Source organism: Bos mutus, chromosome 22 (genome assembly GCF_027580195.1).
Source record: "Bos mutus isolate GX-2022 chromosome 22, NWIPB_WYAK_1.1, whole genome shotgun sequence".
Taxonomy (NCBI): domain Eukaryota; kingdom Metazoa; phylum Chordata; class Mammalia; order Artiodactyla; family Bovidae; genus Bos; species Bos mutus.
In genome coordinates this window covers 12,842,498-12,867,750 of record NC_091638.1, presented here as the reverse complement: position 1 = coordinate 12,867,750, position 25,253 = coordinate 12,842,498, and the positions used below count along the sequence as shown (strand labels likewise).

Below are 25,253 nucleotides of genomic sequence, written 5' to 3'. Positions count from 1 at the left end.
TGTGGAATATTTTTCTGTAAACATGACTTTATTGTTCTAGCGTTTCCACATTTCCCTTTAAAAAATGCTGAAATCTTGATGTCAGAAATGTGCTGTAAGTCATCCACACACCGTATTTCTGACATGGCAATAAGATAAAATAATTTCATAAACAATTTTTTCATTTTTACCCGTTGAAATGATTTTTTTGGACGTATTAGGTAAAATAATTATTAAAATTAATTTTACCTCTTTTGCTTTTTTAATATGGCTACTAGAATACTTAAGAATACACTTGTTATCCTGTGATAAGCCATAATGGAAAAGAATATGTGTGTGTGTGTGTGTGTGTGTGTGTGTGTGTGTATAACTGAGTCACTTTGCTGTACAGCAGAAATTAACACAACATTGTAGATCAACTATACTTCAATAAAAGAAATTTTTTAATTACACTTGGGGCTTGAACTTCTTTTCTATTGGACACCACTGGTCTAGATGGTTAAGATTATGGTTCTTACCTCTTATCTGGACCCTATCAATAACCTTCATTTTGGTCTCTCAACTTCCCATTATTCCTATCTGGCTGATTGGTGGAAAACTATCACTGCTAGAATCCTGACACTCTTTTTGGCAAAGGCAGGCATACATCTTCAAGAGTCCTGATTATCTGCAGAATGAAGTCCAGACTTTCCATAGTGGCAGCCTTCACTACTTCCCACCATCCATTCTTCACTCAGGAAATCTAGGTCAGAAAAGAAACTGATGATTCAGGGAGCAAGAGGCTGTTTTTTTAAGGCTTAAATTCCTGTACTTCTGAGGCACAAGGAACAGGCAAGAAAGTGTGGGCTTTTTATCATCAGAGGGAATTAAGCAAAGAGTAAATATAAAAAATACATAGGCAAACCTGCCAGGTTACTGCTGTATACTTTGCCATCTCTTGCAAGGCAAGATGCTGAACTAGGCTGAAACTTGTCTTTAAAGGAAGACCTACTTTTCTGTCCTCACAGGGCAAGAATTCCTACTTATGAGAAATAATCGATTCGAGTGTTTTAGAGGCTATTCTTGGCCACTCTGAGAATGGGGTAGAGGTGGGACCCAGAATGAGAGCCTGCTGCCCACTGCCCCACCCTCAGCAGGTACTGGCTTGGCTCTGGGCTCAGATAAAATGGGCTGGTTTTCAAGGATGGTTGGTGCCGGCCTGGGTTTTCCTCCTGTGTATCTGTTCCTGCTACACTCACAACTCTGGAGCCCAAAGTCCCCCCACCTTCTCAATCCTCCCCCCACATCTGAGAGGGTGCAGAGACATATATGATCATGTAAAAGGAGTATTACCCATCAGCAGATGAATGAAGGTTTTAGGGCAGTACTTCATGGTAGAATTTAGAGGAGTGAATTAAAAAATGAAAGGAAAAAGCAAACAGAAAAAAAGAAAAGGAAAAATACCTGGTGAAAACATTGTGTGTGACTTCAATTCAAAACAAGATCATTAATTAACATTGGGCAAGGCTCCCTTGACTTGTCTGTAGCCGGTGGAACGTGACATTGCTTCTGTGACCTTACTCCCTTCTGCAGTTACACGTTGGGTCCCTCAAACCCAGTCTGGCCCTTTTTCTGTTTTCTGAGTTGGGTGTTAATGTCACACGATGCTTTCCAATCCCACTGACCATAGACATCTCTATGCAGAAAGAAATGCACGTATGTCCATTTGGATACATAATCTCCCTTTTCAAAGTTTATTCATAACAAGCTCTGACAGCTGGAGGAGTTTTCACCATCCAAGGAGGAAAGGGCTGGAGTAAACACTGGCAGCTGGAGATGGGTGGAGAGACAGACTCTGCTCCAAAGGAAGCTTTGGTTTCCTGCCCTCTGGGCCAGGAGGGGATGAGCCTACGGTGCCTTGCACCGTATCACTTCATTTGGAAGAAGATGGCTGGAATGGTGAAGAACACAGAAAGAAGTGGCTCTCAGGTTTGGCTTTTGGGAAAAACTAGTTCAGGGAGACCTTTCCTGTCTGCCTGGAGCTAGAGCTGCTTCTGGAAATATCTAAATTCCCTCTGTTGTCAAAGCAATGAGCCTGCTTTTGCCTTCTGGAAGCCAGGAGGGGGCCAGGAGGGGAGATAGCATGCACACTCTGCTGCCACAGCCCCCTCCCCTCCATCCTCATAAGCCCCTTTCTGACTGGTAGTCTCCCAGGGAGGTGAGTGGGAGTGTTATAATGGCCTCTATCCTATAACTTATAGAGGCTCCTCTCCATGTGAGCATCCCGTCCGACCCCAAACACACACCTGTAAGAGTCTCCCAGGGCAGGTGCTGCCCCCAGCAGTGGGGGCAGCCACCCTCTGTGCCTGTCACAAGGATGGGCACCAACAGCAGGAAGAAAGAATTCTCACGGCCTTACCAGAAGCTTCAGCAAAGAGGATGGTCCTGTCGCTGCTTTGGGCTTCGCAGGAGAGAAACACCTTTCTCCCTTCCATGCCGGTGATGTTTGCCTCCAGCCTCACCACTGAGCCGAGGGTGATCGGGCTAGGAGAGGGCAGTGGGGGCGAGTGACTGGTAGCCTGGTCTCTGAGAAAGGTGGGGGATGACCCTACAGGGGTTGGAGGCTACCAGAGTCGGGGTCCCGGGCGTCTACTCAAAGGGCCAAGATGTCAGGGCCTTTGTGTCTGTCACCTGCTAGCTGTCTTTGCTTCAGCTTCTTCATTCGTCAAGCTGGAGACAGTGGTACCAACCTCCCAGGATTATAGTAAAGATTGTACAAAACAGTGTGTGCGAGTTTAACAACAAATTAATCACGTGTCAGGAATTATCATTTCAGTAGCAGCCCAGTAATTATTTGTGGACTGAGTTAAATATTTACAGGCACACAGGTTGGCTTTCTTTAAATCAGAGGTGGCCAAAAGTAGTTTATCATTGTCCTCTGTAGTGTATTTTTATGTTGGAACACATAACCCATGTTCAAGCTCATCACCTTGAACTTGGATGAAAAGGGAACATCTAACAAGTTTAGGTTGGTCCGTGAGAAAAACAAAAGTAGAAACTCCTCTTTGTACTCAGGATTGCTACACGAGCTCTTATCTTCCATCGTAACAACCCAGGAAAGGAGACAGACCTCTTGAAGGTGATGGTCATGGTCCCGGTGAAGACCGCATTAGCACTGCAGTAGGCCGTCATGAACAGCGTGGTATCTATCATGGTCCCCAGCGCGCCACCATGGATAATCCTGCAGGGCCAGACAAGGGGAGAAAGGGAAGGAAAGAGTCTCCCAGGATTCCACCCCGCATGGCCAATTTCCTGTGAGGCAATGTGCTGAAGGGTTCCCTGCAATCCAGGACCAGATCCTTCGATCGATCCATTTAGAGCAGAGATGTAAGCGCAGAGCACATGCAGGGGAAGCAAATGCTGCTGTCTGAAGTGAGTCACACCAGCTTAGAAGAGAATGAACTAAAAGCAGGAGAAGCCCCAACCACAAATTCTGATGAACCTTGTATTCCCTTCTGGGTTAATGTTGGGGGAACTAGAATGGTACCATGAAAAAAGCATGGGCTTCACAGGCAGAGAGCCCTCACTCTAAATCTCACGGTTCTAGCCATGTGACCTCAGTCACAGAACCACTTGGGCCATCTGCACCTTTATCTGTAAGAGAGGAATATCTCCTAGGAATTTTTGTGAGTATGAAATTAATACAGCCAAAGCTTCATGTAAAGGGTCTGACATATACTAGCACCAAACAAGAATGGTCTTCCCCCTTCTCATTTCTAACTTCCATTGCTTACCCCACTGCCATTTAGCAGGTTAAGGAAGTTCTTAACAGGGAGAGGCCACACCTTGGGTGGATCATTGAGGGACTGGCAGAGCCTCGCTGCCCAGGGAGCCAGTAGAATAAGGCTGAGGTAACCAAGAATCTAGGGGTTGCTCAGTTGGTGAAGAATCCACCTGCCAATGCGGGAGACCCAGGTTCGATCCTTGGGTCAGGAAGATGTCCTGGAGAAGGAAATGACAACCCACTCCAGTATTCTTGCCTGGAAAATCCCATGGATGGAGGAGCCTGGCAGACCACTGTCTACGGGGTTGCAAGAGTTGGACATGACTTAGTGACTAAACTACCACCCACCAACCAAGAACCTGCTGAAGGCAACCAGGGACCCCCAGCTGGGCTCTCACCCACCACCTGCTCTTGGACCAAGATAAAGCCCATTTGAGCTGCTGGCTGGGACAAGCCTGCGTGCCTCACCCAGGCAGCCCCTCCAGGAGGGGCCCAGGCTGGAACAAGCAGACGCACTTCTTCTCAGAGTCATTGTGGAAGACGACATACTCAAAGCCGAGTCTCTCCATCTCTGTGATCCGGAGAAAGAGGCGGGCGTCTTCTACCGTTTGGACTGGAGGGAAGAATGGATTTGATAAGAAAGACCTCAGGCTTAAGTCTGATCCTCAGGGCGGTGTGGTCTCTGGGGCAGAAAGCACCGGACCAGAGGAGGTCCCAGGAAACGCACCCCCCTCAGCTTCCCATGGGCATGCCACCCTGGGCATAGTCCCATAAACTTCTGACGGAGAAGAGCAGCTTCCAAGGGGAGGATGAGGTCAGCGGTGTGAGGGGCAGTGAGGAGCCAACTGCCTGTGAATTCAGGACACCACTGTTCCCATCAGCTGAATAACAAACGCTAATCCGAACGCATCGATTGTGGCAGATCTAGGAGTTAGCAGGCGACAGTCCTTTTTGTAGAGCACGTGTATGTGTCTCCTCTCACTGCCACAGGCCTGAACTTTCGGTGAGATTTGTTTATACTGTATGACTTCCGAGGGAAAGGGGGATAATTTACAGGCCCTAATTAGAGGTTAAACCTCCAATATCCAATACTTAAGGACTTCCCTGAAGCTCAAAGGGTAAAGAATCTGCCTGTGATGCAGGAGACCAGGGTTCGATCCGTGGGTCAGGAAGATCCTCTGGAGAAGGGAATGGCAATCCACTCCAGTATTCTTCCCTGGAGAATTCCTTGGACAGAGAAGCCTGGCAGGCTATACAGATCGTGGGTTTGCAAAGAGTTGGATACGACTGAACAACTAACACAGCACATCCAATACTTATCAAACACCTTTTTTGCCAAGAATCTCAAAGCAGAATTTCTTTTCTTTTTTTTGGCAGCATGGCTTATGAGATCTTAGTTCCCCGACCAAGGATTGAACCCATGCCTTCGACAGTGAAAAGGCAGAGTCCCAGTCACTGGGCCACCAGGAAATTCCCCTCAAAGCAGAATTCTGAATGACAGATTAGGTATATAAAATTATATACTATAAACATAGTATATAAGTATGCTGCTAAGTCGCTTCACTCGTGTCCGACTCTGTGCAACCCCAGAGACGGCAGCCCACCAGGCTCCCCCGTCCCTGGGATTCTCCAGCCACGAACACTGGGAGTGGGTTGCCATTTCCTTCTCCAATGCATGAAAGTGAAAAGTGAAAGTGAAGTCGCTCAGTCGTGTCTGACTCTTCACAACCCCATGGACTGCAGCCTACCAGGCTCCTCCGTCCATGGGATTTTCCAGGCAAGAGTACTGGAGTGGGGTGCCATTGCCTTCTCCAGTATATAAGTATAGACTATAAGTATAAGACTTCCGGCTGGTTCCTCCTGTCTCTTGAACGAATCTCTTCATCTTCTGTTTTCCATCCAGTGTCCTTCACTGACGGGTTCAAGAGCTCAGCTCAGCTGACCACTAGAGGGAGCGCGAGTTCTGTCCCCAGCAGATTCTGGCTCCTGGCCCCAGATATCAGTAAGATCCTGCCCCCTGTAGCATCACTGAGCTGCCAAAACGGTGTACCAGAGTGAAGGCACTGGCCCTTAATCCCAGGCACTGCCTCTTCCCAATTCCTCACTGACATTGCACCTGTCTGGTCTACAGGAGATGTGGGGCTGGCAGGTGTAAGGAGACGCCCCGGGTGACTGCAGACAGGGGTGGAGAGAGCACTAATCCGGGAGCCAGGAATCCCTGACTCTAGTCCAGTCTCTACCAAAAGAGGCTTTGTTGCCTCTCCAGACCTCAGTTTTCTCACTTGTAAAATGACGGGTTGAACTAGACGGCCTCCACGTTCCTTTTCTAGCCTGATAGTGTATGAATCTAGGATCACCATGTCCAGCCTGCCTCATACTGACTCTCAGGCTAATGCAGGCCACACGGGAGGTGTAGGAACTGGGCTGGAGCGCGGAGCTCCCCGAGGAAAATGCACACACAGAAGCAAAGTTTTGCCAACAATCCTGCACTCTCCAGAGCCCTCCTCCAGCCCAGGTGAAGCGCTCCTAATACAGGGGTGTGAACGTACCGGGGACAACTTTAGCGATCCTAGCTAGGTCTCCCTCTTTAAGGAACTGCCAAGAGCGACAGTAACCGGGAAGTCGCGTCCACGTCCCATCCACAGTCTTCTCCATGAGTTCATTGTACAGCCTCACCATGATGGGGCTCCAGCCGGAGTTTGGGAGGGAATAATCCTTTGAATCGGAATGGAGGTAACTTCTTGAGACCTGGGAAGTTCAAAAGGTAGCTGACTGTGTCTGCTCCTACAGGGCCGGCACAGCTGAAAGAAAACTTGGGGTGGGGGAGGACTCAGGCCCGGGACCCGCGCAGCCAGAAGTGACCTTGGGGAGTCGGGGGTGGGGGGAGGGGAATCAAGCCCAAGACCCAGGAGGCCAGAGGGAACCCTGAGGGGTGGGGGTTCAGACCTGTGGCCACAGCAGACTTGCTGGCGCCAAAGTGGGCAGGGAAGATGCTGGTCACGTTTTCTTATGATCCTCCAGTCCCCCGAAGGTCCCTTTCTGTTCTGCTGATCCCCTCGCCATTAGTAGGCCCCATCCAAGCACGGGAACCTCTCCCCTACCCCAGCCCCCATGAGGGGCATCCCGCCTCCGCTGTTCTTGCTTTCCTCCTTCCTTTCCACGTTCTACCCTGTCGTCTGGGGATTCCTCTCATCTCCTTAGGTGTCCAGGGACCCCCACCAGCGCCCAGTAGGTGTTCCTACTTATGAGCGGGCATGAACTCCTTGTCCTCCTACTCAATCATCTTAACTCTTACCCACAATTTTCTTTTAGTTTCGCCTCTTTTTTGCCCAGAAAATGTTATGTTAAACAGTAACCACTGCTTTCCCTTGAGTCACCACTAATCAGATTCTCTTTCCCTGATTCTGCTCACTTGCTCACGCTGGGGCTCGGCAACCCCATTTAACCATATGGGAAAGGTTCAGCAGGGTCAGTAAGGCTGGAGGGGCCTCCAGATATTGTCGTTAAGTTCCCAGTCTGAGGGTGCACCCCTCCATACAGGATGAAATGGCCGAGTGGCATAAGCATCTTCTAGGAATCAGGAGTCCTGGCTCCGAGTTCTCATCTGTCAAAGGAGCCTAAGGTCCCTTGTAGCTCCCTCGATCTGAGACTCTGACCACACTCACAGCAGCCTGCATCTGGATGCAATGTGGGTACTCACGGTGATGAGTGGGGCTGGCGCCCAGGCTGACCAGAGCATCCGGGGCTGGCCAGCCAGGGCTGGGAGAAGGCGTGCTGCCTGTCGGAGCGTCACCAGCCACCTGAGACCTCTCTGCAGCATGATGTCCAACCGAGATGCGCCAGCTGAACCTTCTGCCAAAGGCAAGCCTTCCTCCTGGTAGTTGAGCACAGCCCTGAGGCTCAGACTCAGCCAATCGGAGCCTGTGTGGGTCCTCTGAGGGCCAGGCCGTCCCACGTCCCTCCCCTGCATCAGGCCAAGCAGTGGGGAGCGGAACTAGAAAGGACGTTAGGCAATTGTGGGTTAGTAAGTTACACATGTATTTGATCTTGGCAGTTGCCAGGTGTATTTCTGGCTGCGTGCCTGGAACAACTGAGTCAATCAGAATGTTTTGCAGGCCAGGTTCCCCAGTGGACAAACAATGACCAGGAGCCAGAGTGGATAACCTCAGTCTCTGTGTGTAAGGACAGATGGCTTTGATACCTCACCCTGGTTCTTAACTGTGTCTTGTTTCAGAGGCCAGTTCATTTATTCATCTGACAAATGTTAATTAGGCGCATACTATGTGCCAGGAACTGTTCCAGGCTCTGGGGGCACAGGAGTGAATAAAACAGATGAAGTCGATGACCTCATGGGGTTTATGTCCTAAGTAGGTAGTTAACAAGTAACGCTAATTGTTGCACTTTCTACCCCCAACTGCTGTTCTACCTGTTTCTCTGTTTTATCAATTTTAATATTTAATGTTATCTCATGCTGCTAAGTCACTTCAGTCGTGTCCCCTGTGCGACCCCATAGACGGCAGCCCACCAGGCTCCCCCGTCCCTGGGATTCTCCAGGCAAGAACACTGGAGTGGGTTGCCATTTCCTTCTCCAATGCATGAAAGTGAAAAGGGAAAGTGAAGTAGCTCAGTCGTGTCGGACTCTGTGCAACCCCATAGATGGCAGCCCACCAGGCTCCCCCATCCCTGGGATTCTCCAGGCAAGACTACTGGAGTGGGTTGCCATTGCCTTCTCCAATGTTATCTCATAAACAGCCCAAATTAAAAGTTCACCAATTGTCCCCAAACTGTCTTTCAGAGCATTCCCCCTCCACCAAGCCAGAATCCAATTTAAGATCATATATTTCAGTTAATTGTCATGTCTTTAGCCTCCTTTAATCTGGAACAGTTTTTCAGCCTTTCCTTGACACATTCTTAACATACCGCACACACATATACCAGATACCTGCAGCAGTGAGCTCCCATTCTTTCCACCCTGCTTTAGGGGACTCCTGTTACTCCCAGTGAGTGAACGGTAGGTGGCATTAGAACACAGCTTCATAATCTTGCATAACTGTTACAGAAATCAGAGGTGTGCATTATTGCTATTAATATCTGCATTTACATACAAAGACACTGACACACAGAACAGTTAAAGCACCTCGCCCAAAACTGCACAGCTAGTAAAATGTTATATGCTGTGTATTTTTATTACAGTAATAACAAACTTTTATGTGTATGAAGATATTTATAGGCTATAGGTGGGACATCGGGTAGGTCTATGGAGCAGGCAAGACAGAAAACACCATCATCACCATCTTCAACCTTATCTTACACGTGTCTGCCTTGACATGCAGAGATGCTACCTCAGGCCAGCTTGCAAGTGAGGAGCAGGGTCCAGACAGGAAATCCAAGGTGTCCCTTGCAATGTCCTGAGCAAGGCCAGCATGGTTCAAGATCTGAGGCACTTCCCACGTCACAAGTGTTGCGGGTCAGTATCTCTCATGAACACAGACACAAAAATCCCAAGAGAAGCCAATTGTTTTTTGTTAAAATGATCATAAACATGAGGTCATTTTTTCTAGGGAAAACATGAGTTGATTTAAAATAAGAAAACCTATCAATATAGTTCACGAAATTAACAGAATAACGGAGGAAAACTACATGATCACCTCAATAGATAAGGAGAAAGCATTTGATAAAATTTAAGCTGGTATTTGATAAAGATACTCCAAAACCTAGGGGAGGAAAATCCCTATAGCTAACACAGTGAAACATATGGACTATTTTTAGAAAATAGTGACAAAGTCTTTGAAAGTTGAGAGGGTTGACTTGCAATAGTAGTAATTCACTGAATATCATGAAAGAAGTCTTGTGTCTGTAGCCAGCTTTGTAAGAATCTCCCTTCAATGTAGCCTCCAACTCCAGTGTGAATCGTTTCTGTTTCAAGAAGGTGGATGATGGAGGCAGGGGGATGCTCTGCCCTGCACGGACTCACAGAATGTAGTCTACGGTGGAGGAGCGAGTGGACTGCTGATTCGAGGATGATTTTTCCAAGACCTCCCTAGAGACCTGTCTCCCTATGTAGACTAAGGTGTGGCTGCAACTCTTCCGAAATAGTTCTGATAGGTGTTTCTTGAATTTCTCACCCATGAACGCATAGATAATAGGGTTCACGCAGCAGTGGGTGAAGGAAATGGTCTCTGTGACGTGCGTGGCATAGGTCAGCTGCTGGCTCATGACACACCCATCCAGGACGTGCATGTCATGCAGGGAAGTGAGGAAGAGGACCGTGTTGAAAGGGACCCAGAAGAGTAGGGAGGCAACCACCACGATGAGCACGAGCTTAATGGCCTTGGTCTTGTTGTGGTTCTGGCAGCTCTTCAGCTGGTGCAGGATGCGGATATAGCAGAACATCAGGATGCTGAACGGGATCAGCAGGCCTAAGATGTTCACTTCAAAGTGGATGAAGATCTTCCACTTCAGCGTCTGCTGATTGTAATAGGAGTAACACTGCAGGATGCCATTTTCGGAGGCCACTTGGTAAAACACTAGTAACGGGCTGGTGGCCACCAGGGCAGTCAGCCACACCACCAGACTCAGGGCTGTGCCCATGCTGATCGTCCTCACTTTCAAGGCATATACGGCATGGACAACCGCCAGGTACCTGTCCATACTCATGAGGGTTATAAAGAACATGCTGCTGAAGAAGCCGATGTAATAAAAGCCAGAGACCACCTTGCACATTATGGTCCCGAACACCCACTGGTCCAGTTGATAGTGGGTCTGAAAGGGGAAGGAGAAGACAAAAAGCAGGTCAGACAGGGCCAGGTTCAAGAGGTATACATCCGTGACACTCCTCAGTTTCTTGCAGGCGACAAGGACTAGGATGACCAGGCTGTTGCCCAGAAGACCAAATACAAACAGGATGCAGTAGAAGATGGCAAGAAGCAGCTTGCTCTCTCTCCCCTCCCCATCGCAGGGGCTCGAGTAGATGTCAGGATAGTAGAAGTCAGTTGCTGTTGTCAAATTGGGCTCAGGTGTGTAATCCATCAAGGCAGGAGGAAGCCAGCCACAGAGGCACCTAAGAGACATTCATTTCTTAGTGATATTTTTTATTTAAAAATACGGACTGAATTGTGCCCCACTGCTCCCCACCAAGTTCATATGTTGAAGCCCTAAAGCCCTGTTATGGACTAAATGTGTCCTTCCAAACTTTGTGTGTTGAAACCTTACCCCTATTGTGATGGTATCAGGAGATGAAGCCTTTGGAAAGTGATCAAATTAAGTGAGGTCAGGAGGGTGCAGGGCTTCCCAGGTGGGGCCAGTATAAAGAACCCGCCAGCTAATACAGGTAGATGTAAGAGACACAGGTTCGATCCCTGGGTTGGGAAGATCCTCTGGAGGAGGGCATGGCAACCCACTCCAGTATTCTTGCCTGGAGAATCCTTTGGACAGAGGAGCCTGGTGAGCTACAGTCCATGGGGTTGCAAAGAGTCAGACACACCTGAAGCAACTTATCATGCACACACGCCTGAGGGCTCCACCCTCATGGGAAGAAAGCCCTTATGAGAAGAACAGGAGAGCTTGCTTCCTCTCTCTGCTCTAGAGTGTGTGAGGATACAGTGAAAATTTGGCAGTTAGCAACCTGGAAGAGGGCTCTCACTAGAACCTGACTGCTTGGGTACCTTGATCTTGCATTTCGCAGACTCTAGAAGTGTGATAAATAAATTTTGTTGTTGTCAGCCACCCAGTCTATGGCATTCTGTTTACAGGAGCCCAAACTGACCAAGACACCCCCAGCGTCACTCAACTTGGAGACAGTCCAATAAGGAGGCAAGTTAAAGGAGATCACCAGATGGGGCCCTGATCCAATTGGACTGGTGTCCTTGTAAGACGACAACCAAGTGTGAAGGCAGCCCTAAAGGCTCTCACCAGAAATCCAATTTGTCAGCATCTTGCTCTTGACTTCTAGCCCCAGAACTGTGAGAAAATAAGGTCCTGTCATTTAAGCCACCTGGCATTTTGTGATGGCAGCTTAAACAGAATAACAATACAGGGGCTATATGGAACCTCTCTGGGGCTTCCCTGGTGGCTCAGTTGGTAAAGAATCTGCCTGCAATGCAGGTGACCTGGGTTCGATCCCTGGGTCAGGAAGATCCCCTGGAGAAGAGAATGGCAGCTCACTCCAGTATTCTTGCCTGGAAAATCCCATGGAAAGAGGAGCCTGGCGGGCTATATAGTCCATGGGGGGGTCGCAAAAAGTCAGACATAACTTAGTGACTAAACCACCACCACCACCTCCACCATGGGACCTCTCTGCCTTTTCTATGCAAATTTTCTGTAAACTTGAAACTTCTCTAGAAAGTAAAGCCTATTTGCATTTTAAAAAGTTGAAATCTTCCCAGGCTAACTAATACAGAGGGATTCGCTGGGATAAGAAAAGTCAAAATTTGCCAAGAAAACTTAAAAACCTATAGTTCTACCTCTCAGAATTAGCAACTGCCAGCATATTGCCATATTTGCTTTTGATTCTTTCCCCTTTCCTCCCTTCCTTCCTTCTGCAACAGAGATGAACAACTTGAAGGGAAGATTCAACATTTAAAACATGATCATTCTCCTCAAACTGATATTTACATTCAAGGCAATTTTGATCTAGACTTAACGATTTTTCCAAGGCATTTGATTATTGGACACTTAGACATCCCTCTCCACCATGCCACATTTCTATAATTTGAAATGCGAATCAAGTTAGCCATTTTTAAACATATTAATTTCACCTAAGTATATACACAAAATAGATTTTAAGACAGTTTCTGAAGTATGGAGGTGGGTCTCTTTTTTATGTGGCTAGCATCTTTCAAAACAGGAGTCTCCCCTCCTACATCTTCCTCCCCACTTGTCTTTTACAGTTACTTTAAAAAACAATTTTCAGTTCATGGTCCTTCTGTTCTGCTCTCCTAATATCCTGGGATAAGAGGAAGTCTTCAACTCATTTTCTTCCCTAGATCCTTCCTATCCACTCCACATTCCCCACCATGTTCCTCCATCATTAAAATCTGTGGAAAGTATTAGCAAGCCCTACCATTTATCACAGCGCACCAAGAATTTACATGCGTCTCATTTATTCCTCTTGCATGCCTGTGAAGCAGGTACTATCTCCTTTCTCTTTCTGGAGTTACAATCATACCTGAGTCTCAGCTTTTGTCCAGTACCTGAAGTTACACAAAGGGTGAGGCAACAGAGCCAGGACTCAAAAACCGCATCTGTCTTCTCCAAATCCTCCTTCTTTTCTGTACTTCACTGTGGGTTAAAAAAAAAAATTAAGAGTAAAAAAGCTACAATCTTTTAGAATCTAGACCATCTGGCTTCCAATCTCTAGATTACTTTGTAGCAGAGTAAACTCGGACTTGCTTTTCAAACTGAAAAGGAGGCTTTTCAGTTTGTGAGAAGGAGGCCAAGAAGGCTTTTCAGGGTTTGGTGGGATGTGAAATGGCAACCTACTCCAGTGTTCTTGCCTGGAGAATCCCAGGGACGGCGGAGCCTGGTGGGCTGCCGTCTAGGGGGTCGCACAGAGTTGGACACGACTGAAGTGACTTAACTAGCAGCAGCAGCAGCCTGTGGTCATTTAAGTTAGCATCTAGTCAGGGATGAAATTTGCTTGCCAGCTTTGTTCCTTGAGAAACATACCTACATGCCTTCCTGTCATTGACGCAATGCACACAGCGTAAGGATAGATTCCTCCCCAGATGCCTGGGGATAGGCAGAATCTTCTGCTATCCACCTTCCCACTCTTGGGGAGCTTTGACACCCTCCTAGCATCCTGCAGAGAAATGGCATGGTTTGCTTTTCTCCACTAGACCGCTATGGACAGGCACTGAGACATAAGCGGGGTTTGTAAACACTGGGGATATGCACAGAAAAGTGTCACCTCTTGTGCCAGATTTCTGAAATCCCGGCCTCACCCCAAGGACATAAACTATCCTTGCTTCTTATGTCTTTCTTTCCCAAGGATGCTTATTAATACCTACCTTAATTAGAGCCTTCCTTCTAGAGGTTTTCAGTGTTGCTAATTTCTTTGTCTCAGGCTGCACTGCTGTGTGTCTGCAGCTCAGTGGAGAACAGCTTCTCTGCAGCTATCTTATCTATCTGTGGTTGGTGGCAAAATAGGGGTGGGTCTACTGATGCTCCCTACAATGATTTTTAAAGTTAAAAAAAATTGATCTCATTTAGAGAACATACTAGTGGTTACCAGTGGGGAGAGGGAGGGGCAAGGTAGAGGTAGGGAATTAAGAGGTAGGAACTATTAGGTATAAAATAAGCTGCTGCTGCTGCTAAGTCGCTTCAGTCGTGTCCGACTTTGTGACACCCCATAGATGGCAGCCCACCAGGCTCCCCCGTCCCTGGGATTCTCCAGCCATGAACACTGGAGTGGGTTGCCATTTCCTTCTCCAATGCATGAAAGTGAAAAGGGAAAGTGAAGTAGCTCAGTCATGTCTGATTCTTATCGACCCCATGGACTGCAGCCTACCAGGCTCCTCCACCCATGGGATTTTCCAGGCAAGAGTACTGGAGTGGGTTGCCATTTCCTTCTCTGATAAAATAAGCTACAAGGATATATTAATAATAAGGGAACAGAGGCAATATTTTGTAATAACTATAACTGGAGTCTAACTTCTAAAAATTGTGAATCACTTTAGTGTACACCCGTGATATGTCATATTGTACATATGTAATATTGAACATCAACTATACTTCTACTTTTTTTTAATGCTTAAAAATCACACATAGTGACAATGCTAAAACAAAACACTATAACAAAAAAACCCCAAAACTTCAAAAATAGATCTCACCAAAGAACACATACAGATGAAAGATTAGCGTATGAAAAAACAAGAGGGAACCGCATATTAAAGCACCAGTAAATTATCATTACACACTTGTTAGAATGGCTAAAATCAAGACACCAAATACTGGAGAGGAAGAAGATTAAGGGACTTCCCTGGTGGTCCACTGCCTAAGACCCCATGGTCCCAGTGCAAGGGCCTGGGTTCAACCCCTGGTCGGGGAACTAGATCCCACATGCGGCAGCTAAGAGTTCACACAACCAAAGATCCCGAACGCTGCAGCAAAGATTGAAGATCCTGCATGCTGCAACTAAGAGCTGGTGCAGCCAAATAAATAAAAACAAATATTTTAAAGATTAACAAGAGAAAAGCATATCAATTAATTTTTTACAAAAAGAAGATTAAGAGGCGCTCTCATTTATTGCTGGTGGAAATGCAAACTGGTACAACCACTATGGGAGACAGTTTGGTAATTTCTTACAAAGCTAGAATAGGCTTACCATATAATCCAGTAGCATGCTCCTGATTTCTACCCAGATGAGTTGAAAACATATCCACACAAAAATCTGAGCACAAATATGTATAGCAACATTACTTATAATTGCCAAAAAATGAGAATCCACCAAGATGTCCTTTGATAGATGAATGGATAAACAGGACTGTGGTCCTGTACACAGTGACATGTTTTTCAGTGATCTTAAAAAACCAGCTATCGAGCCACAAGCAGAAGCCTTAAAGTGCGTATTGCTAGCTGAAAGGAGCCTGTCTGAAGAGGCTACATGCTGTATGACTCCAACTACAGGAGAATGTTTTGGAAAAGGCAAAATGACAGAGACAGCAAACAATCAGTGGTTGCCTTGGGGTTCAGTGGAACGGGGGGCTAATTCTTCCAATCCAAGGGGAGGAGATATTTTTCCATTTCATTGAATCATCTTTAATTTCCTTCATCAATATTTTCTAGTTTTCAGGGTATACATCTTTCACCTTCTTGGTTAAGCTTATTCTTAGGGCTTCCTTTACTGTGATTTTTTAAAGATTTATTTTACTTATTAATTTTTTTGGCTGTGCCACATGGCATATGGGATCCTAGTTCCCCGACCAGGGATCAAATCTGCACCCCCAGCAGTGGAAGCGTGAAGTCTTAACCACTGGATGGCCAGGGAAATCCCTATGCAATCTTAAGTGGGACTTTTCTTTAAACTGGCTCTTTCTGATATTTCATTTTTAGTGTGTAGAAATGCAGCAGATTCTTCCTTACGGTGTAGAGAACAGGCACTTCAGGAACAGAATTGTGAAGTGATGAACTCATGGTTTATTTCTGTTTGTGAGACCAGGTCGCTGGGATAAGTTCAGTCATCCGCATTGAGGACAGTCTCCTGCCTCAGTATCAAGAAGCAGGGATATAACCTGACAAAACCAGACCAACTCGGTCACCTCACCACGAAGGTCTACAGCCACGGGCACCTTTACTGTGGAGTTCAGGCTGCCCTAAAAAGGTAACAGAGAAAGGGGCCCATTCCTCTAGCTTTTGTGGTCCAACGGATACAAGTGACAAAATTTCCCCACCTGCTAGTCATAGGAACTCATCACCGCCACCAACCCCACCCCCAACCCCCCACCTCCGTCAGGAAGAGAGGTGGAACCAGAGCTGTCTTTTCCGCTACTGCTCCCCCTTCTGGAGGGATGTGGAAGTTCCCCGTGGAAACGCAGGGAGCGAGCTAAGAATTCCCCCAGGCGGATTGACATCCGTTTCAATGCTACACTTTCAACTTCTTTCTTTAGATGCAGTTTAGAATGGCTATGTGTTCCTCTATGTTTCGTTTCATGACCTCTAAATCCATTCTCCTTTGTCTGCAATTTCATCTCATGTAAATAACCGCTGGTGTCCGAGTTCATATCTAGGTAATTCCCCTCACCCACATTATTCATAGGCTGACGTAGTTTGGGGAAAACCTCAGATCTTTTACAAGAGTTTTGTCAGTGATAAGCAAAGATCAATGGTTCACAGACAGGGAGACTCGGGGGCTCACAGTTACTGCTGATTCACATCACAAGGGCGGAAACTATGATACCTGCTTTACCTGAAGTTGTGGAAGGGACCATGGACCTCTCCCCGTCTGGGCCACGCAGGCCTCAGGGACTGGGTGGAATTCCCCCAAGACCAGCTTCCACGTAGGGCTAGAATGATGGCACGGGACTTGGCACAGACATCCTTGCTTTATGCAGGGTAACTGAGCAGGGGCCAAGGGGCGTTGGGGACTGGGCTGGCCTCTATCCTGCCTGTTTCCTCCACTCCACAAAGCCGGACCACTTGGTCGAGGCCAAGTTCGACTGAGCAACCTGACTTGGGCAGAGGCAAGCCCAGTCAGCAGAGGTGTTTCTGCGGCTGATTTATACTCCCAGGCATCCTTACTGTGAGTTCCTTGAAATCCTGCTATTTACTGTTCCTTCACCTGGTGGACTGAAGTTTTCCAATAAGCTGAATGGTATATGAGGCGCTATGAAGATGAGGGAGTCAGGTGAGGCACTGGGGAGAGGACCTCACAGCCTGGACCAAAGGACCGCCTCTTGCTCAGTTCCAGGGCCATCACAGACAGCTGGTCTGGGCCCCTGTAGACCTGTGTCTGCCCTGGCCATGTATCCAAGTTTACTGAGGTTGCTGTAAAAAAAAAAAAAAATTACTGCAGACTTGGTGGCTTGAAACATTAAAATTTATTCTCTCACACTTTTGGAGTTCGGATGACTGAGCTTTCTCCAGGATCTTCAGAGAGAATCCTTCCTTGGCTTTTCCGGCTCCTGGTGGCAGCCCCAGCAGTCCTGGGCTTGGGGTTACATCACACCAATCTCTGCCTTTGTCTTTACATCGCTGTCTCCTCTGTGAGCTACGTGAACTCTCCCTCTGCTTCTATCTTATAAAGACTCTTGAGACCGCATTTAGGTTCCATCTCAATAATTCACGATAATCTCTCTATCGTAAGATCCTTGACCTAACCACATCTGCAAAGACCCTTTTTCTAAATAAGGTTACATTTACAAATTTCAGGGATTAGGACTTGATATCTTTGGTTGGGGGCTTCCCTGGTAGCTCAGCTGGTAAAGAATCCACCTGCAATGCAGGAGACCCCGATTCGATCCGTGGGTTGGGAAGATCCCCTGGAAGAGGATCTCCCAGTATTCTTGCCTGGAGAATTCCCATGGACAGAGGAGCCTGGTGGGCTATATCCATGGGGTTGCAAAGAGCTGGACATGTCTGAGCGACTCAGCACAGCACAGCACAGCATCCTTAACTGGCTTTTATCCAAGCTACTATACCTGGGCTCTACAGATCTAGACTGTGATGGAGTTAAAGAGAAGCCTCCATTCCTCAATTTTGGACACAAGGCAGGGATCCCAGCATCCTAGAAGAAAGCAGCCAGAACCAGACTACACAGCCAAGGTCATGCAGGGCTCAAGAATCAGTGCTTTATCCAGGTCCATCTTCTGTTGCACAGAAACATTCACTAGATCCTGAAAGGAATACCCTCAGGGACAGACTTTATTTTTTTAAGAAAACCTCTTGACAAAGATATAAAATGCAATGTAGAATGGCTTTGTATTCCTCTACATCTTGCTTCATGACTTCTAAATCCATTCTCCTTTGTCTGCAATCTCATCTCCTAGAAATATTTTCTGGTGTCTGAGTTCATATCTAGAGAAGAAAATGGCAACCCACCCCCGTACTCTTGCCTAGAGAATTCTGCGGACAGAGGAGCCTGGTGGGCTGCTGTCCATGGGGTCACACAGAGTTGGACACGACTGAAGAGACTCAGCATGCATGCATGCATTGCAGAAGGAAATGGCAACCCACTCCAGTATTCTTGCTTGGAGAATCCCAGGGACAGAGGAGCGGGTGGGCTGCCATCTATGGGGTCGCACAGAGTCAGACATGAATGAAGCAACTTAGCAGCAGCAGCAGCAGAGTTCATATCTAGGTAATTCTCTAGGACATAGAAGTGCTGGACTGCCTCTATCAGAGACAGTTCAGTTCAGTTCAGTCGCTCAGTTGTGTCTGACTTTGCGACCCCATGGACTGCAGAACGCCAGGCCTTCCTGTCCATCACCAACTCCCTGAGTTTACTCAAACTCGTGTCCACTGAGTCAGTGGTGCCATCCAACCATCTCATCCTCTGTCGTCCCCTGCTCCTTCCGCCTTCAATCTTTCCCAGCATCAGGGTCTTTTCAAATGAGTCAGTACTTCGCATCAGGTGGCCGAAGTAGTGGAGTTTCAGCTTCAACATCAGTCCTTCCAATGAACACCCAGGACTGATCTCCTTTAGGATGGACTGGTTGGATCTCCTTGCAGCCCAAGGGACTCTCTCAAGAGTCTTCTCCAACACCACAGTTCAAAAGCATCAATTCTTTGGTGCTCAGCTTTCTTCACAGTCCAACTCTCACATCCATACATGACTACTGGAAAACACACAGCTTTAACCAGACGTACCTTTGTCCACAAAGTAATGTCTCTGCTTTTTAATATGCTGTCTAGGTTGGTCGTAACTTTCCTTCCAAAGAGTAAGCGTCTTTTAATTTCATGGCTGCAATCACCATCTGCAGTGGTTTTGGAGCCCCCAGAAATAGTCTGCCACTGTTTCCACCGTTTCCCCATCTATTTGCCATGAAGTGATGGGACCAGATGTCATGATCTTAGTTTTCTGAATGTTGAGCTTTAAGCCAACTTTTCACTCTCCTCTTTCACTTTCATCAAGAGGCTTTTTAGTTCTTCTTCACTTTCTGCCATAAAGGTGGTGTCGTCTGCATATCTGAGGTTATTGATACTTCTCCTGGCAATCTTGATTCCAGCTTGTGCTTCATCCAGCCCAGCACTTCTCGTGATGTACTCTGCATATAAGTTAAATAAGCAGGGTGACAATATACAGCCTTGACGTACTCCTTTTCCTATTTGGAACCAGTCTGCTGTTCCATGTCCAGTTCTAACTGTTACTTCCTGACCTGCATACAGGTTTCTCAAAAGGCAGGTCAGGTGGTCTGGTATTCCCATCTCTTTCAGAATTTTCCACAGTTTATTGTGATCCACACAGTCAAAGGCTTTGGCATAGTCAATAAAGCAGAAATAGATGTTTTTCTGGAATTCTCTTGCTTTTTGATGATCCAGCGGATGTTGGCAATTTGATCTCTGGTTCCTCTGCCTTTTTTAAAACCAGTTTGAGCATCTGGAAGTTTATGGTTCATGTATTGCTGAAGCCTGGCTTGGAGAATTTTAAGCATTACTTTGCTAGCGTGTGAGATAGTGCAATTGTGCGGTAGTTTGAGCATTCTTTGGCATTGCCTTTCTTTGGGATCAGAATGAAAACTGACCTTTTCCAGTCCTGTGGCCACTGCTGAGTTTTCCAAATTTGCTGGCATATTGAGCGCAGCACTTTGACAGCATCATCTTTCAGGATTTGAAATAGCTCAACTGGAATTCCATCACCTCCACTAGCTTTGTTCGTAGTGATGCTTCCTAAGGCCTACTTGACTTTGCATTCCAGGATGTCTGGCTCTAGGTGAGTGATCACACCATCGTGGTTATCTGGGTCATTAAGATCTTTTTTTGTATAGATCTTCTGTGTATTCTTGCCACCTCTTCTTAATATCTTCTGCTTCTGTTAGGTCCATACCATTTCTGTCCTTTATTGAGCCCATCTTCAATGAAATGCTCCCTTGGTATCTCTAATTTTCTTGAAGAGATCTTGAAGAGATTTCCCATTCTGTTATTTTCCTCTGTTTCTTTGTATTGATTGCTGAGGAAGGCTTTCTTATCTCTCCTTGCTATTCTTTGGAACTCTGCATTCAAATGGGTATATCTTTCCTTTTCTCCGTTGCCTTTTGCTTCTCTTCTTTTCACAGCTATTGGTAAGGCCTCCTCAACCATTTTGCTTTTTTGCATTTCTTTTTCTTGGGGATGGTCTTGATCACTGCCTCCTGTATGATGTCACGAACTTCCGTCCATAGTTCTTTAGGCACTCTATCAGTTCTAATCCCTTGAACCTATTTCTCACTTCCACTGTATAATTGTAAGGGATTTGATTTAGGTCATAACTTAAATATAGATTCACATAGATTACCTCCCCACAAAGCTACAATAAACAGACTTTTTTGTTACTGCTAAATATTTATTTCCTGTATAAGAGTGGTCAGGAACATCGCCTGCATACAATCAAAGGTATGACCACAATATTGCTCTGAAGGGTTGAACATGGAGAAAAATGTGTGGTTTGTAGTATAATATTCATATTTTTAGCTGTATTTTCTGGAAACTTATGCTATATTGTATGCAAGAAGAACTGATAAGACCTCTTAGTCTTTTACATGGTTCTTTATTCCTAGAATTTGTCTTCTATGAACATTTTTTTCCCAAGGCTGCAAACACTGAGAACTAAGCATATTCCCAGCACTGCTCTAGTCATTAGAAGAGATAAAAAGATGAAATTATATATTATACTCCCCTTTAAGGAGTTTAGCAAGCCATGGCACTTTCGTCACAGAAGTCCTAGGAGGTAAATGGCTCTCTGAAGAATGATGAATAACGAAAGGAAGAACTCATATGAGAACTATGTAGAAACCCAGAAAAATCTTTATGATGAGAAAAGCAGATTAAGGTGGTATATATGGTACAACTGTCAAGACACGGATGCATGGGATCACATTCTGGAATGGAACAGGCAGAAATTCAAAGTCAGATATTAGACTGTTCCTCTTCATTTTGAAAGTTTTTGAAAGTTTTCTTTAATAATGATATGGTATCTTTTCAAAAATAAGTTTTTAGCCATTTAGAAAATGGCTATCACTGATAAATGCAAAGCAGAGAGGTTTCCATTTTGTAAATAACTTACTAACTAAATTATAGATGAAATTACTAATCCACTTGGAATTCTCTCCCAGTGACGAAAAGTATTTACATGACAAAAAGTGGTGTGAGAGGGAAGTCTGAGTTCATCATTATTAAGCATATGCTGGGGAGAAAACTGTTTTCCTCTAGTTTCTTAACTCAGTAACTGAGGGTCTGTGAATTAAACTAACAAAAGGCAGATTAAGAGAAAAGACATAATTTTCATTCAGAATATGTTTAGGTCCACAGGTGTCCACAGAAAAGGGGTGAAACTCAAAAAAGCAGTTAGGCTTGGAGGCTTATGTACCATTTCAACGAAGGAAAGGAAGTTTGGGCTTCCAGGGATGATGAACTATGATGAAGTGTCAAGGAAATATATGAGTGAACTAAAGGAAGATAAGATCTATTTTAATAAGTTCTGTTTGCGCACACTAAACTTGGTGTCAGCGACTCATCTTTGGTAATAAGAGTCACTTGTTCTGGTACAGGGCGGGCACCTTTCTCAGAGGGAAACGTATGCCTCGCTTTTGGTACCCAGGGGAAGGGCAAAGAACTCTTCCTCTGCTGGCTGATTCTCAGCTGCCTGTAGCTGAGAATAATCCTTACACCAAAGTGGCATATTCGACTTCACATAGTAATGATATCTCCATTCTGTGAGCACCCCTCAGGGGCCGGCCATAGCTTATATGTTTGGCCCTGGTTGGGGTTATGGGAGTACCCCAGCTCCTTTTTTAAGTGTCAGTGGCCTGAGGTTGAGTCTGCCCCAGAACTGAGTACTAGCCCTCAGGCAGTGGGCATTTCCGCTGCTGGTGAAACTTGAGCTCACTGTGTTGTCTTATGGTGGGTGCCTTTGCATCCCTGCCCCTATGGTTACTGTCTATTCTATTGATTCCAGCTTCTGCAGGAGGAGCCTAGGGACTGGGATGTTTGCCAAAGACAGGATGCTTTGGCAGTCACGGGCATATGTGGAACTCTTAAGGGGAAGCCAGGAAGACTTCTTCCCCTGCCCCAGGAAAAGCACTCCTGAGTTAAGGGTGAAGGTAGACTGTTAAGACGCTTCTCTCTTTCTTTCCTGATACCATTCAGCCCTGTTTCCTGCATAGAAGAAGAGTTTACAAAATAATGCATTATTCCTCTTACTTTTCTCCCCCGCATTAAAGTTTGGTTCAGCATATCCATTTTGGAACCAGGCTGGGGACACCTCTATTTTAGTTTCTTGATGAGAAAAGACACGGTAACATCAATATGATCTCCACCAACCTCTGTCTTCTTTTTAGCTACTCCCAGGTCCCCAGAGGCCACAGCTCCTAAAAGAGGCCCCGAACCTGCTGCACCAGCATTTCATTTATACTAAATCTGATTCTCAGATCAGCCCTACAGGTATTTTGGACAACTTTCCCAAGATCCACATGGCTCCTAAGAGGCAGCACTGGTCCCAGTCCAGGTTACACCATCTAGGTGGACACCAGCGCCCCTTCTCTTACCTCCATCATTCTTCTTCAGAAACAGAGTGAGCTACCCAAAATCATCAGGGCAGTCGGAACCAACTTCCTTCCCCTCTGGGCTGCCAGAAACCCTTGTTTCTCACTGTAGATCTTGTCCATGTCCACCCTTGTGTTCTTTGGACTTTACACACATCTTGCCTGTTTTTAGGGGAGGGGGTCTCTACTCACTACATCCAAGGCAGTGCCTGGAAAGAAGAGGTAGTTCTCAGAAAAGGCCAGATGAATTAAGACCCAACAGCTTATAACCAAGAAGACATAAATGCCACCTTCTCTTCTGATCAGTTTTTGTCAGGGTCACATCCCAGGGAATTTGTGGCACCTGAAGGCTTTCACACAGACCCGAGTGAATCCCAACCCTGCTGCTTCTTTGCTGGGTGACCTTGAATGTTTTATTTCACCTCTGTAGCCTTCATCTTTCTCATCTGCACATGTGGAGTGATGATCCCTTTCTTAAAGGGTTAAGAAGATAAGCGATTTCCTCTGAAGACATCTAGCACCAAGAACATGTTAATAATGACACTCTATATTCAAACCACCAGATGATCCTTATCATTTACCTTTGTGGTTTTCCATTTGCTAGATATGAAAGCATTTTTTTAAACTTATTGTTCTGAAATAATATCCAGAAAAGAACGCTTGCAAGAATATAGAAAAAACTGCTATATTCTTCTCCAAGATTCACCAACTGTTAACGTTTTGACACACTTGTGCACTCTCTCTCTCTATATATATATATATACACACACACACATATATATGTGATATATAGATATTTTTTCTAAATCAGCTGAAAATTTTGGCATCACATTCCATAAACCCTTCAGTGTGAATTTCTAAAAAACAAGGACATTCTCTTATGTCACCTTGGCACCGTTATCAAGATCAAGAAATTTAACAGTAACATGGTATTACTCTCTAAGAAGTCTATTTTGCGATCTCACCAGTTTTCAGATGATGTCAGGTGACAACGATGTCAGGTGATGACCTTTATAATACTTTTCATCCCTTGGTTCAGGATCCACTCCAGGATGGTGCACGGATTCCACTGTCAAATCCTTTTGCTCATCTTTGATCAGAAACTGTACCTCGTCTTCTGGTTTTTAAGACACTGACATTTTTTAGAAGAATACAGACCAGTTATTTTTCAGAATGTCCCTCAGTTTGGATTTGTCTGATAATTCTCTGTGATTAGGTCCACGTTAAATATTTTCAGCAGAAACGCTACAGAAATGATGAGTCCTTCTCAGGGAACGCGTGATGTCCATTAGTCCCAGCACTGGAGATATTAATCTTGTTCATTTCATTCAACTGTCTGCCAGTAGGAAGGTTGCTATTTTTCCCTTTGTTATTAATAAGCCATTTATGAGAGATATTTTGAGACCATGTGGATGTCCCGTTTCCCATCAAACTCTCAGGGCTGCTGTTCTGGAAGCTTTTGTGGACAAACTTCTCTCAAAGATGAAACACTGAAGGTCTGTACTGCCTTGGCTGAAGAGGCATGAATACTCATTTTCACCAGTTTCCTGTGAGGGAACCTTGTGGTTAATAACTCGGGGAGGGGTGGGCGAGCCGGAGCCTTGTGGTCCAGGCGCTCTCCACCCTGCAGCAGCACCAGCAAGAGGGTGGGGACGGGAGAGGAGCCCCCCACTGCAAAGTGGAGGCGAGCGAGAGACAACCCAAGCCTACACGGTAGAGTACGCCTCAGGTTCACAAAGGCAGAGGTTTTCTTCTTCTGCCCCTACAACCGTGCTCTCCACCCGTTCCTTCTGAGTATGTGAGACTCATCTAGTCTGGGGATCTCAGCAGAGAGGCACATATCACCAAAGATTCCCAGGAGGGTTACTGTGAGAGCCTTGTTTCATTCCTCTGACTGGGGAACGCCTGAGCTAAGCTCTTGTCGTGTGAACAAGGAGGAAATCAAATTTGCAGTTTTCCAAACAGTATGGGAGAAACAGGGAGTCGAAAATTGTTAGAAATGGAGGGTGTCAAGAGTTTATCTTAGCATTCATAGCCTTTCAGGGAACTGGCATCATTACTCCAAGAGTTCTAGACCAGAGCTGCAGTACAGATTTGCTGTCACTGGCAGTTGGATCTCCAGTTCTGGTTTGACTCTGACCCTATTGTGCAGTTGTCTAAATATACCTAGTTCTTGGGGCCATTTTCTTTCATTTTGTGAAAAAAAAAAAAAGTTATTAGAGCAACCTCCCCCCTCAAATATAGGCCAACCCCACTAATGAAGACTGAGGTGAAAACTCTACAAAAACCATAGCACATGAAATCAAGCAACATACAATTTGTACATCTTGACCAAGTTG

The 25,253-nt window shown here is 45.9% G+C and overlaps 2 protein-coding genes across 4 annotated transcripts; both read right to left on the bottom strand.

Annotated features, from left to right (window-relative positions):
* Window positions 1-1,696: 1,696 nt before the first annotated feature.
* On the bottom strand, window positions 1,697-8,446 carry LOC102277746 (acyl-coenzyme A thioesterase THEM4). The gene is made up of 6 exons (XM_070359545.1): window positions 7,443-8,446; window positions 6,292-6,490; window positions 4,211-4,355; window positions 3,089-3,199; window positions 2,378-2,502; window positions 1,697-1,909 (listed from the first exon to the last, which is right to left on the bottom strand). The coding sequence occupies exons 1-6, from the start codon at window positions 7,710-7,712 to the stop codon at window positions 1,887-1,889; spliced, it is 873 nt and encodes a 290-aa protein (XP_070215646.1). The 5' UTR covers window positions 7,713-8,446; the 3' UTR covers window positions 1,697-1,886.
* Window positions 8,447-8,598: 152 nt separating this feature from the next.
* On the bottom strand, window positions 8,599-24,433 carry CCR8 (C-C motif chemokine receptor 8). 3 transcript variants are annotated; one of them, XM_070359659.1, is made up of 3 exons: window positions 23,880-24,433; window positions 12,909-13,021; window positions 8,599-10,802 (listed from the first exon to the last, which is right to left on the bottom strand). In XM_070359659.1, the coding sequence occupies exon 3, from the start codon at window positions 10,769-10,771 to the stop codon at window positions 9,713-9,715; it is 1,059 nt and encodes a 352-aa protein (XP_070215760.1). In that variant the 5' UTR covers window positions 10,772-10,802; window positions 12,909-13,021; window positions 23,880-24,433; the 3' UTR covers window positions 8,599-9,712. The 3 variants fall into 3 exon arrangements, with proteins under 3 accessions (XP_070215760.1, XP_070215759.1, XP_005909714.2); XM_070359658.1 differs by lacking the exon at window positions 23,880-24,433 and adding an exon at window positions 13,750-13,890; XM_005909652.2 differs by lacking the exon at window positions 12,909-13,021.
* Window positions 24,434-25,253: the final 820 nt, after the last annotated feature.

Coding starts and splice junctions, on each gene's coding strand:
- LOC102277746 (XM_070359545.1), bottom strand. CDS start 7,712: ATGCAGGGGAGGGACGTGGGACGGCCTGGCCCTCAGAGGACCCACACA. Junction 3,200..4,210: donor CTCCTGGAGGGGCTGCCTGG/GTGAGGCACGCA, acceptor CTGGCCCTGCAG/GATTATCCATGGTGGCGCGC. Junction 1,910..2,377: donor CCTCTTTGCTGAAGCTTCTG/GTAAGGCCGTGA, acceptor TCACCATTCCAG/CCATCTTCTTCCAAATGAAG.
- CCR8 (XM_070359659.1), bottom strand. CDS start 10,771: ATGGATTACACACCTGAGCCCAATTTGACAACAGCAACTGACTTCTAC.